This window comes from Prinia subflava, chromosome 4, assembly GCF_021018805.1.
Source record: "Prinia subflava isolate CZ2003 ecotype Zambia chromosome 4, Cam_Psub_1.2, whole genome shotgun sequence".
In the NCBI taxonomy this organism is placed as follows: Eukaryota; Metazoa; Chordata; class Aves; order Passeriformes; family Cisticolidae; genus Prinia; species Prinia subflava.
The window spans coordinates 26,422,689-26,436,500 of NC_086250.1; the positions used below are offsets into that span (position 1 = coordinate 26,422,689).

The 13,812-nt window shown below is 37.4% G+C and overlaps 1 protein-coding gene across 1 annotated transcript in view; it reads right to left on the reverse strand.

The window, feature by feature from the left end:
- ANO4 (anoctamin 4) overlaps positions 1-13,812 on the reverse strand; it is a 116,737-nt gene that overhangs the window by 85,268 nt on the left and 17,657 nt on the right. The window contains exons 3-4 of the mRNA XM_063396232.1: positions 10,344-10,480; positions 5,493-5,651 (exon numbers count right to left, since the gene is read on the reverse strand). Of these exons, the coding sequence (XP_063252302.1) occupies positions 5,493-5,651; positions 10,344-10,480 (296 nt within the window). The remainder of the gene's footprint in view (positions 1-5,492; positions 5,652-10,343; positions 10,481-13,812) is intronic.

A 13,812-nucleotide genomic window follows, 5' to 3' on the forward strand; every position in this document is an offset into this window, starting at 1 on the left:
GATAGTATTTGATTAAGTTCAGAAGCAATAGCTGTTGATTATAATATCTCTTTCACATCATCACTTTCTGAACACAGTTAGTGCTCAGAAGTTTCAGTCTTTGAAGTTCTTAGCTTTTTCATGTTCTTTATTTTTAAGTTTTACCTTTCTTTGACATGGTCATGAGTCTATTTTCCTTTTACACTCAGGGATGTGCTAAAAGTCACAGAGATACTCTGCGTGCTCTTTCTGTCATCTGCAATTTCTCTCAACATTCATCATTTTGGAAGCAGTCTCAAATTTGCTGCTAAATATAAGTATCTTACTGAATACATGTTTCTGGCCTCCTATGTCCTTCTGCACTGGCACAAAGTTACAGCCTTCAGTTACATTAGAAGAAACTGCTTTACACAACTATTACTAGCTCTTCAGGAACCTATCTACATCTGTTTGCAAACTTGAAAAGTCATTAAATAATAGTGTTCTGTAATTATGTTGCATCAACTACTAAAAAAGATTTCAAAAGATAATTTCCAGGGTCATGTTAACAAAACTTAAGACTCAGAGTATACCCACTAGTAGATATTTGTTCATACAACACAACTAAAGCTTGTACTGTGCCTTTCTTTCTTGTTCTTTTGGATTTTCCCCAGCGAACACATATTATATATTTCTACTGCCTATTGTATACACCAGCTGCATTTTTGCTGCCAAATGTTGCACCAGAAATGTCAGCTGCTGCTTGAGGCAGGGAGCAAATGCAATTAGAGGTGCCCTGGTGACAGCTTGACACTTATGGTGGCAAAGTGTAAATTTTTAATCAGGCATGTAACACAAAAACCCACACAACTTGGATTCTTCCAAAAACCAGCACTACTACAGGACATCTTTTATCAGGGAGATACAAAGATCAGTGTGCCAGCAGAAGTACAAATGGATTGGCTGTTACTTGTAAAATATCTGAAACTAGTTTCTGAAGCACATTCTGCATGCAGTAGCAGTGAGGAGGCCTGCTTTCCAGGGCAGTAAGGAACGCTATTGGTTTAAAGTAGTTAATTGCTTTTATACTGAGATGTGAGTTACAATAAATATACAAAATATATAAAATAAGAGGCCTGAATAATATTTTCACTACTTATGTGATTAGTTCCCATTGACCACATTCCTATCACACTGTCAATTGTTTTTTCAAGTAAACTGCATGAAATCAACTTATAATCTATAAATTAAAAACTTTGAACACAATCATTAAGCATAACGCATCAAGTACCTTTAGCAGTAGAAGTACTCTGTATGACTCAGTTCAGTGTAGGCATGAGAAGCAGAAAAATCAAAAAAATCATGCCAGGTTCAAACTAAATGTACTCTGTTCCTAGGGCTACATGATCAGATCCTAACCCAACATCAGATTCATTTTGGATACACAGTTTTTAGTTAAATGCAGGATGACTTTCTTCTTTTTCTCTTGTACAAATTACACATGCAAGTATGGTCTGTATTTGTTCATCCAGTATAAATTTCTTACCTTCTTCCTGTGTCTATATTACTTTACAGTTGCAGTTTATGAACTTTGCAAGTGAATGAGCAATACAAGTTAGCTGCTGCATGCTGGTTGCCTTCATGCATGATTATCATAGTATAGCTTAAAGTATCCTACTGAAAGATATCTGTAATACTGTATTCGTGTACCGGAATTGTGTAGATACTCTTGACAGCAACTTAGTTCTACCGGGTCATTTAGGAGATGTAAACAGTAATTCATGATACAAGAAAAATTTGGGTAAAGGGTACCTCTCTGATTTTGGCCAAGATGTTAAATTTATAAATATTTATTTCTGCAAAAAATATCATGGCCTCAAAGTAATTCTGACTATTCATTCTCTCTTGAAAAGACAGGTTTTCTAGAAATTGCTGGGCCACAGGGATGAACATTTAATCTGGAATCACAGACACTATCTATATTTTCCTCTTCACATAAAAATGATTACAAGTAATTCTCTTCTGCATGTCAGTGGGTTGATCTAAATCTCAGGTTTATCTTGTATTTAGATGAATTTGAAATGTACCATCAGAATGTGGACTCTGTTAATCTTTTGCCCACCAGCTCTGGAAGGGATGAGTCTCATGTTTACAGAGATATTTACAGATGGTACCAGTGCCTACAAATTTACAGTGTGATTGGTACCCTATCTCCCATAAGAACATGCTCCATTTGAAGACTGTCCTCTCCATTTTCCCTACACATAAGTCGTTTTCAAAGAGTATTGAAAAATGAGAGCAGCAGGGTCATCAAGGGTCCCAGAGCCAGGATTTCACACTTAATTATCTCACTTGTGGGACATTGGAAAAGAGGATAAAGGCAATTTTACACTTGTCTGAAATAAAAATAGGGTCTCTTTTCCAGGAGTGATTTACATTTCTGATTACTTTATCTGAGCACCTCTGGATGTGATCACATGTGTTGGATGTGATCTGGAAGTGTCTGGCTGTGACAGGGTCAACACACTTATCTTACCCAGAACAAATATACACAGAAAAGGAGGGGGAAGCATCGTAAAATGACTCGTGCTGTACCACTCAATCAGCATTCACTCCTAGTGTTTTCAATTTAAAATCTTTACTATTTAATTTTATTTTTGCTATTTTTAGGTTTTTTTCACTCTTTAAAAATGTTTTATCACTATTTTTAATCTATTCTTTCATTGTTTTAAATTTTTGTTTAAATTTTCATTATTTTAATGAAATAATTCCTCGGTCTTGTATCCCTTCATTCTTTACTACTGTATGCACTGAGCACCAAATCTGGCAGAACTTCCAAGGCAGAGTGGTGTGGTACAGTTGAAGACTGTGAGTGTGAATTCATTGGGGAATATCTGCAAAACATTATCAACTTTTCCCAGAGTCAGAAATCTGTTCAGACCTTTCTCAGTTACATGATCTTGACATTGTGCCTGAAGTTATCTCAACTGATGTGAATTAATTTCAGATTCACTTTCTCATTTCATGCTGCTGAGTGAACACTCCGCTCCCTGCATTCACCACTTCCTGGGAATTTCACTGTGCTGTGCTTGTCAGCGAGCCACTGCAGTGCATTTCTTCCTCCCCGCAGTGAGGCAAATGGGTTTGAAATTGCAGTGTGGATAGCTCTGTAAGTTTTCCTCTCTGCCAATGGTTTCACATTAAAAGGACAGGGCTAACATAATCAAATGCCAAGATATGAATAGCCAGTACTCAAAGGAGAATGAACCAACAACCACACAAAATTCACAGAAGGTAAAAAGTTTCTTTCAGTCCAACAGTTACTACCTATCACGTCTGGGTGTGTTCTGTAGCCAAAGCCACAGATAGTTTTCTCATTTCATCTGGGAGCAAACTGTTTCAGTGGAAGCAGTATATTGCATGTGAACAACTTGAAGAAAGCCCTGCAGTTATAATTTTCCAGAATTAGCACTCAAAATGGTGTGTAGTCTCAAAAAAGGAGAAGTAAAAATAATGAGAAATAATCTAGACAATAGGTGATCACTCACCTTAGTTTAAAGCTAAGTGTTATGCAGCACTGTTCTTAATCTCTGGGGATGGGGGAGGGGGTGTACTAAGAATGTACATATTTCCTTCAGGATTATAATTAAATTTAGAAACTAACACAATCATAAAATGTACATGCTAGGGTTTAATTTTAGGTCAGAGTCATATGTTAAAAAAGATTGCTACCCTAAATTTTAAAAACATTAGCCCGATTCATGTAGCACAACCTCATTTTGATCATTCTGAATTTAAAAAATGCACAATTACTGATGCTGGCAAGAAGTCACACCAAGGGCAAATGAGATTAGTAAGAAATAAAACTGTGTGTCACTAGCAAAATAGAAACTGAAATGAATAATCAAATTGGCAGATCATTCATGCAGCCTAGGCAGCAAAGTCTAAATAAATGGTCTTGAAAGCCAAAAACCCCTCTATAATAAGCACTTAAATAATAAATTTGAAAAAATTTTCAGTGCAGAATGTTGCAGTAAGTTCCCTAATACTTAAAATATAAAGTGATTTCATAGCTTTCAGTGCTGACCTTAGCACAGTAATAAATCTGCAAAAACCACAAAGTAGGAAATATTTATTTGAAACCATTGGACATATGTATTAATAGGGAGGATTCATTCCTCATTCATTTTCTACACTGCTCAAATTTCAGAGACTTTGTCAGCATTGCTCCTGCTAGAAGCAGGGCAGAATTCTAGGATGTAAAGGTGAATAGCTGCAGCAGCACTCCCATGTTCTTGGATGTTGGGTTACAACTCCTATAGACAGTAGCATGTATACAGGAGATGTAATAAGGAACAATCTCTGGCATTGAAAACATCTATCAATTACTGCAGCACTGAAGATGATGACTTCCAGCTTATTTGAAAGAACAGTTTGGGGTAACTTTTGGTGTAACCAGTAACTGCTCTTAATACACTTGCATACACCATGTTCAATCAAAAACATTTAAAGAAAAGAAACATTTTCATTTTTCTTTAGAAGCTTCCCTTTTTTCCTCCCCAGTGTTCTCCAAAGAAGTGTGCATCTCAAGCACATAGACATAATATTTGCATGTGTACCAAGAATTCAGTGAAAGAAAGGGAGATAATGTGTAACACCTGCTTAATTGATCAAAGCCTATATCCTGAAAACTCCTCTTCTGTTTCCATCAGTGGCAGCATGACAATGCATATTAGCATGAATGTGAGCCCACCAGGCACAAATAAAAGGAAACACTCAGCAACACCTGTTCTGGATGGAAGTGAGGCTTAAACCCTGCTTAAGCACATTACCAAAGTTTAAGGAAGATCATAGGCTTGGTAAAAGAGATATGGTCTCTTTAAACCTTGCTCTTGCTACTTAACATATCAATACATTTTAGACATTTTGCTAATTTCTACACTCTTGTCTATAAAAGATCCTCTAATTTAGGACATTATGTTGGAAATAGCATAGATATAAATGATTCACAGGTAGCATCCAATTATTTTGATGCTTAGGCTTAAGATAGGAGGAGAAACTCTAAGCTGTTTTCAAACTGCTGAAATGCTTCTCACCTTGCTGTGCCTAAGCTGACAGATAAAGGAAGGCAGAGATCTAGTAAGGTCTCTGGAAAGAGTACCAGGAGCCTCAGTAAACAGTGGAGTATGTAGCTCAAAGAAAATGTAACTGCAGAAATATGGGTTGCACTCAGTAGAATTTAGGTCTTTTAAACCCAGCACTTGTTTTTTTGTTTTGCACAGCACACCGAATGAAATTCTGTGGCCTACTTGTGCATAAGGTTGAAAAGGATGACTGTAATGGCCTGTTTTGGCCTTCAGTCCCTGTGTCTGATTTTCCTTTAGGCTACACTTATGCACTGCTCTGGCCTATATTTAGGCATGCTTAAAAGCATTTTTCTACTGCTATGACAGAGTGAAGGAGTTTCAGAGTAAACATACCCCCAGATTCTATATGGCTTCAACATGAAAGTTATTTTAAGGAAGATCTCTTACTTCTTTTTCCATTTGAAGTCCTTCTGCTCTGATATTTCTCTCAAATACTTCCCTCTTCTCTGTCTGTGGATTAGATTTTCGATACACAAGGATGTAGTCAATCCGACATTTCCCATCTCTAAAATATAGTCCACTGATTTTGTTCTTATCAGGTACTTCCTGTAAAGAGAAAATCAAGCAACTCAGTAATGTTAATTTGCCTTGATAATTGCTGCGTTGCTGTTTGCATCATCAGTTTTCAGTAATACTCAACAGGAAAGATAAGGAAATCGTAACAAGCAGTTCAAGTTTTAGGCTCTTCACATACAGTGCTTCTGACTTCCTCTAAGAGGAGCACAGACTTCCCTACTTAAGGGGATCTTAAGGGGATCTTAAGGGGCATCAGGAGGCCATAGGAAAATGCTTGGACATATGGGGATGGGATAGGATAGAACAGAAAGTACAAGTGAACCTCCCTCCCCCACCACCCTCCATAAGATTAGGAATAATTTCTTGCTCATAAAATAGAGCAGAGGATAGTGTTACTGAAGCGTAAATTTAGAATTAATAACTTAATATGGCTGAACATCTTTGTATATGTGAAAAGAGTAAACATCAACATTATCATTAACATTTATTGTAGTGAGAAACACTAAAACCTGGCATGGCGATTTTCATTAATTTGCCCCATAGGGCACAGACAACAATATGGAGGTTCTGTACTGACTTCACCATACCTCATCTAACTAACTACAGAATATTCCTTGCTTAAGGAATACCTGAGGATGGATTTATTTGTATTTATTTGGAAAGAACTCCGGGTGTTAGGTGTAGCAGCACATAAAAACAATAACAGCAATAAATATTTTCTCTTTCCTTAAAAAACAAACAAACATACAAAAACAAAACAAAAAACAACAAACAAACAAACAAAACCAGGAAAACACAACTTGATTTCACTGTTAATAAGAGGACAAACAGGTCCAAACAAACAGGACAAACTCCTGAAATATAAGAGACCACACTACTGGTCTTTTTCCAGTAAGTCATGAGAAGAAATTCTAATTTAACACTACTTCTACATTATACAAGTCCTGCCCAGGGTTTAAGCTTTTGCTTTCAGACAAGTTGAAATCACATGGCAGTTTGCAACAGTTGGAGTATTTCATGCAGGAAATGTACACTGTGAAGGATACATGGGAACAAACATTACTCCCTCTGAGCAGTATAAAGGGCAAGGACCTTCAGGAACCTCAAGATCAGTTCAGCTCTAAGCTGAAGGGAAGGCTAAGCTAATTTACCTCTGTTTTCTCAAAACTTGCTCTGCTATCCCTGCTAAAAATAGCCTTGGCCTACAATACACAATCAAGCCTCTGAAAAAAAAAATTGTTTTTCACATCTGAGGGAAGGAGGGAACTTTCAAAATACTTTCTCCATAGAAGAACTGCTTCTGAATTTAAATCACAAAGTGAACATTACAACAGGAAAAATTGTTTTTACAGGAAAACCCTCTAAAACAATTTTCCCATTCAAAGAGTTTAGTGTAAGCTATCTTTCTGATTCTCAGCAGGCATTTTGATCAAATGGAAAAAACAATGAAAGCATCCCAAATATCCCATGCCCTTGGTACATCCAGTACACTAAAAGAAGAAGGGAATTTTTCTAACATTCTTTCATTACAATTCCTGACTCCTGACACAACTCAGGGCAAACTGATACAGTGGAACAGTTCTTAGAGCCCAAAAAGAAGGCAAGAAAAAAGATCTAATCTCTAAGGAAAAAACAGTACTGAACTATTTATATCTATACTCCATATCATGCTGATAAATGATATCAAGACATGAGAAGTATTTTTCATAGAACATTAAATGTGAAAACAGCTCAGAAGGCACATTTTATCTTTTTCCATTAAAAATCCCTGTCAAGAAGACATAAAAAAGCCTCAACAGCACAAAGGATATTTAAGGTTATTTAAATAAAGGAAGGGTGCAGCAAGAGTTTTAGAGGCTATGGGTCAGCTTGGTGGTCCTGTTGTGATTTCTAACCCTCCTGGCAAGCCTCCTGTTCAGTAGTCAGAGTCAACATGTATTTTTTGCCGAATAGGAAAGGAGCTGTAGAGCAAAACAATCCATGCTGAGGATCTGCTTTTTAGGCTTAAGGGCCCACTTTGGGCCCACTGTAGTCTGGTCCAAAAGACTCACTGGATTTACATCCATAAGGAATACAGGTTTAAAATCCAACACTGCTCTGGACCACAAAGAAATCATGGGTAGGGGCAATTGAGAGATCCATTTCAAATGTAAACTCCTTATCTGAACTCAGACTCATCCTGAGAGTACCATAAGAAGGGTGTCCTCCTCTCCATGCAGTAGTGACTCCGCTGGAAAAATTGATTTGCCCCTTCCTATGCTTCCGCTTTCTCTGAAGAAAATTGGTTTGCCCTGCACTGACTCATCAATGAACGCAGAACCTTATATGAAAGAGTATCTATGAGATTTAGCCAAAGTATTTGACGTGTCAGACTTCTTCCACTACAAGTATGACTGCCTGGGACAATTACTTCTCTTGGACTTGTGAAACACTACCAACTACAGTATTGTAATTTTTCCCTCAGAAAGGCAGCCTGGACACCCTTATCTGTACTTGAAGGTGCTTTTCATTTTAGGGACACTATGTCAAATCCAGACTGATAAACCCTATTAGACTTTTATGGCCTCTGGGAAGGAATCCTTTCTCTGGCCCTCTGTTGCAGACTCTAAGGCAATTTTATAGACTGAGTCTGGACTTGCAAGAGCTTTTGAGGATATAACATGGTACAGACAGTCAGGGCTGGTTCAGCAGTGCCAGCTGCAGGACTTCTGCATCATCCAAGTATCACAGGCTTATGCTATTCCAGACAGAAGTTTGTCTTACCATCCTCCAGATATTGCATCTCCCTTACCTGTGTTATGACATCAAAATTCGGTTTTCCTAAACTAATAAAAAAATATATAGCACCAAGTCTGACTGTTGTTTTTTGGAGAAAAAGAGGTGTAGTCACATATGTCAAACCTCCATTCTTTCATCCAAAAAAGGATGCTGGAAGAAAGTAGAACAGTGAGGACTTCACTCTAACAAGAAGTTTAGCATTTCCGTTTATCTTTATGACTGTATCGTGATATGTTGTATAATTTGGACATGTTTTCCAAGGAATACAGTAGTTTTTATACTGGGAACCATCAGCATTCAGACATGGCTCATACATGCACAGTCTAGTAGAGCTTTAGGCCAAAGGGCTTGCCCACAATATCCATACAAACCATACAACATGTGAACAGTGTATCTTTTCCTTCTCGATTTTAGCAGGGACCAAGTACTTTGAAACATTTTTTGGCAGGCTGCAGCATCCCTGAAGTCCTATTAAGACTTTCAATTTTCATCTCTTTACCCCCCATCTTATACCTATATGTGAATTACATTGCTGTTTTCCTCAGTTATGGTTACAAAAAGACCCCTTAAATCTGTTCATATTCCTCAAAGGTTTTCCCTTTCCCTTAAAAAACCAAACAAACAGAAGAACACAGAACACATGAAAGAGGGAAAAAATGTTTTGAGGTATCGTTTTTTCAATATTATTACATTATAGCAGGATGTCCTTCTGATAATTTTCTGTTAATTTTTCCTCTTTAACTTAAAAAAATCATGTGCCTTTCACCTGTTCCTTTTTGCTAAAGACCATATGGTACAGGGTCCCAAAATGCAACATGGGAATATAATTTCAGATTAACCTATTATGGTACAAGCATGCAAAGACGGTTCTTTGTATGGGAAGCTAGGGAAGAGCTATGATTAAAGAAGATGAAACTGTGAGCAAGGTCAAACATATTCAGGTGTCCTGAATTTTGTTGCTTTAATTATCTGTCTAAACATTCGAGGAGTGCAGCTCTCTATGGGCTGAATTTCTTGAACAAAGAAAATCTCTCTTTCCTCAGCAGTGTTGCACAACAGAACTTGTACCACAAAACCCTCTAGCTCCTGAAAAAGATAATGTCTAATTGCCTTTTCTAAACTCTATCAAAACTAGTAAACAAAAGAGGGTCAGGGCAGGGCCCTCAGCAATGTTCTGTGCTTTTCCACTCTTTTTAATTACTAGCATGGTCCCTGCCAGTTCTGATCTGTTCCAGTCAGCCCTCTGCCAAAAATTCCTCAGGGAAAACTTACAGGTAACATCAGACCAGTCCAATAAGTAGTCTAGATGTAGCCCCATTCCTGAGGTGGAGGAAAGGAGAGAAGTCCCTGGTCTTTTCACTTGCTGAAGAAACAACTCTAACATCCAGGAGTGGCAGGGCAGTGAGAAGCAAAATTTAAGGGCATATTGTTCCTTTCTTCACAAAAGACACAGGAAGAAATTAAGGCCTAAATTTTCATAATGGGTCCATGACACTTTGCCTGCTTTAAGACAGATTTTAAAAGGCACTATGTGCTGAGTGTTCCCTCCCTGGTATGTTCTCTGAATCACCATTATGCATCATCATCTCATTGGAAAGGACTGTGTCTCATAACTGACACCCAATGCTTCTCATGGGAGTTGTAGGTAAATCACTCTACACATCCCCTTAAAAGATGAATATAGGGGAAAATTTTCCAGCATTTTCAGAAGCACTGAAGCCTTAGATTTGTATAGATGTTTCACTGAGGGTGCATGAAATCAAAACTTTTGAATTTGAGATAGTTTATATTTCAGCATTATAATTTTAGAATGGTAAACTAGTTCTCATGGGAAAGATTAGTCACAATTTTATGGTAGAGAATGAAATTTTAAATCAAATTACATTTATTACATCTTTATAACGGGCATGAATAAATACTGCATTTATAATTCTGCGTCCTTACCTCTCCCACAACTTCCAGCCTGCTGGCATCATCAGAAGTACTGGTCAAGTTACCATGGTGAAGCAGGGAATCATCATCTTTGGATGGGCTGTTCACACCTTCTAACTCATCAAAAAAAATGTTGACATCCTTAGCTACTAAAAAACAAAAATAAAAATATACATTCAAATTGCCACTGGACCATATGAAGTCAGCAAGTATAATCCATCAATAATTTCACTTTTTAGTTCTGGTGTAAATGTACCATGGTAATTTTAAAATCTGATGAGCATTGTTGGAATGCTTTCTTCATCAAAGAGACACATAAAGATTTAAGACACCACAACACATCTCTGATGAAAAATAAACAATCTGCTGTCACAATAAAAAAAAGATATTAGCTATCTTCTCAACTTCTTTTGGGGCAAATGACTTAAATTACTGCCTTTTGGATTAATATTGTCTCTGAAAGTTTCTTATTATAAGGCGGCAGAATTTTAACCTACTATACAAAGTGTGAAGTGTGAAGTCTGAAGTTGTACAGACCTGTGGGGCAGCCAAAGGCAGAAGGCCTTAAATAACTGTTTTTTGAAAGGCATTGAGTAAATGAACCTGGGCAGATATTTCTCTTTTCACAGTTTGGCATATTTTGATGCATATAAATCTGACACTTTCAGATCCACCCACCCACACAGCCCTCAGTCTTGCATGAAGCAATCACTTACATCTACAGATTTAAGCTGTGGTAAACCAACCCCGATAAAAAGTATAGATATTAAGGTCTGGAGTGACTGCCAGAACGGAGGAGCAGGGCAGGCAGGTTCACTCTACATTCCATCCACTACAGGTCTGGTGAAAAACACGATGAAGAGATGTGTACCAGGAGAAGAAAAATGCCTTAGCTGAGGATCACACTTCAGCTCTCCAATTTCATGCCCCACAGGCAAAATCCAAAATTATGAAAGTAGAGTTGTAACTGTTAGAAGGGACCCCCAAAGAGTCCAGCTACTGAGCCTCTTCCACTGACTGCAGTGGGAGCAAATACCTAATAGTTTAGACAGAAATTAGTCTAACTCCCTATCCCTATTCACATTTCCTGCAAGCTTGACTGACTTTTGGAATCATTCCTCTTTTGTGCAATAAACTTCTGTTGCTTTTCCTTGTCCTCAGTTGCCCTAATTCAGTGACATGCGATTGTAATTCCTGTTGGTGAGAATCTGTATTAACATCCAAAACCCTCTAATTGCTGGCAGCAACTTAGTTCCATTTCTAACTACTGGCTGCAGGTGTAAAAATCCATTCCCTCTCTATGGAGAGGCTGGATACCTGCCAGAAATAAACAGCCACTAACTGTTCCCAGCGATTATGAGCATTTTGGGACCTCCTTTTCACCTTTCCCTTCTTCAGGAGTCATAGCCCAGTTTCAGAATCCTTTTAAGAAATCGCTGATGGTACCAACTCCTCAGTCTCTGCAGGTGGCCTATTTTTCATGCTCACAGGCAGGAGAACCTTATCCATAATATTCATCCTTAAAACAGACATATATTGCAATTTAAATATACTACTATATCCTTGCCAGTCATGAGCACAGGGAAAAGATTCCTCCCTTTTTGTACATGTCTTTTACAGCATCTAAACTCTATTATTACATCTGTAAGTAATAAAAAAAGAAAACTCTATCAAAATATTCAAGAAACCTTTATCTTCATTTTCGTGCATAAAATAGGGACAAGGTTAATGAAAGACACTGTATTTTTAATTACAAGAGTTTTGCTTGGAAAACAACTATAAGTCTCAGAAACAACAGAGAAGTCCTCATGTCCAAATTAATCCGCTCTAAATACTAGGCTAATGTGCTAACCTAATCAGTATAGTTTGCAAGAGAGATTCTGAGTTTCTAGTGTTGTTTAGTTATATGTGATGAGAGCCTGCAGCTCCTCAGTGTCATTGTGGCTGCCTCCAACTTGTCCTAGGAGACAAGTCTTCTAGCTTTAGGAGGCTTTAAAGGCAACAAACAGATTCCAATTTGTAGCACATGCAGCAGTAATATTGCAGATTTTTTTCCCACCTTCATTCATTTCAATCCACGAAAATCATACCAGAGATGCTTATAAAACAGAGGGGAATTGCCACAACAAAGCACAGCACAAACTAATCTCATGTCCTTCATTCTTTCAAAAGCCAAGGTTTGAAACATTCCGTCCCATCAGATAATAATTTGGATGTAGATCATGACCAGATTTTGCACGCATGCTCATATGAGAAGAATTAATCTTAATATTCAACAGAAAGAGTTTTGAATTACTTGAACTTCACTGAATAGAAACCCATCAGTGCCTCCATGACAGTGGCACATGAATCTGTATATGTATATAAAACCTCAGTATAATCTGAAAACAACTGTGGAAAAATCCCCAAAAATAACTAAACAGTGAAGATTATTCAAGATACATGTATCTTTTGCAGACAGCATCAATGAAAGCTGTAAAAATGAAAGTTTTGTGTGTTCACTATACTCAAGGGAATTTAAACTATCTTTGTTCTGACATTAATACTGCTTTGGTATAAAAGATGAGGCCTCTGAGATACTAGAATTGCTGCTTCTTGAAGTGCTGGTAATGCTTTGGGTTGCAAAATACATAGTTTTTAAGTGGATGTTTTGAGACACAGAACTTGGTATGTAAGACAGTGAATGTATCTGGATGTTTGAAATACAGAATTACTGGATTATCCTGAGGACTTGTGAGGAGGAAAAAATTCATATTTTATGGTCATTTTAAAATATGGTTCATCTCAGCAGTGAAAAAGTTGTGGAAGCAGCTCTCAGCTGATTAGTGAGATTAGCTCCCAGGACTTGTCCAGATTGTCTGCAGTGGAAAATTGTTTATATCATAAATACACAGATAATTGGCGTGTTGGTCACTACAGAAAATATGGGCCCCCAATGTTTGCTGACATAATTTTTCTACCCCAAGTCTCATTATATACTTAGAAATAAATTAATAAAATATTGTTCTACAAAACCAAAGAGATAATTTATACAGCAATTCCTGTTCGCTTTACATTTGTAATGGTGATGGTACTTCCAAGATAACTCTCCTGCTGCTTGTAGGTAGCTCAGCCCTTCCACTCCAATGGACTGAACACCTACATGGACAAATGTTTCTTAAAGGATAATCAGGGCTACATCTCTCTTGTCCCCTTCAGACCCTGATGTTCACATACCCACAAATGTCCTTAACAGAATGATATATAATGGCTTTATTATATATATAAATGCTATTTGGGAGACAGACCATTGCTATTGGACGATTGTATTTTTAAGCAGTGAAATTTAACAGGGGTAAAGAGCAGCGCATGCATTGCTACAGGAGATATTAAGAATTCTCCCTCTGATTTTTGATCAGCTTAAATACGCAAACTCTTCTCTCCCACTCATGTTCCATTTTGCAAAAAAAATCAAAATTACTTGATAATTCTGAATCCCTTG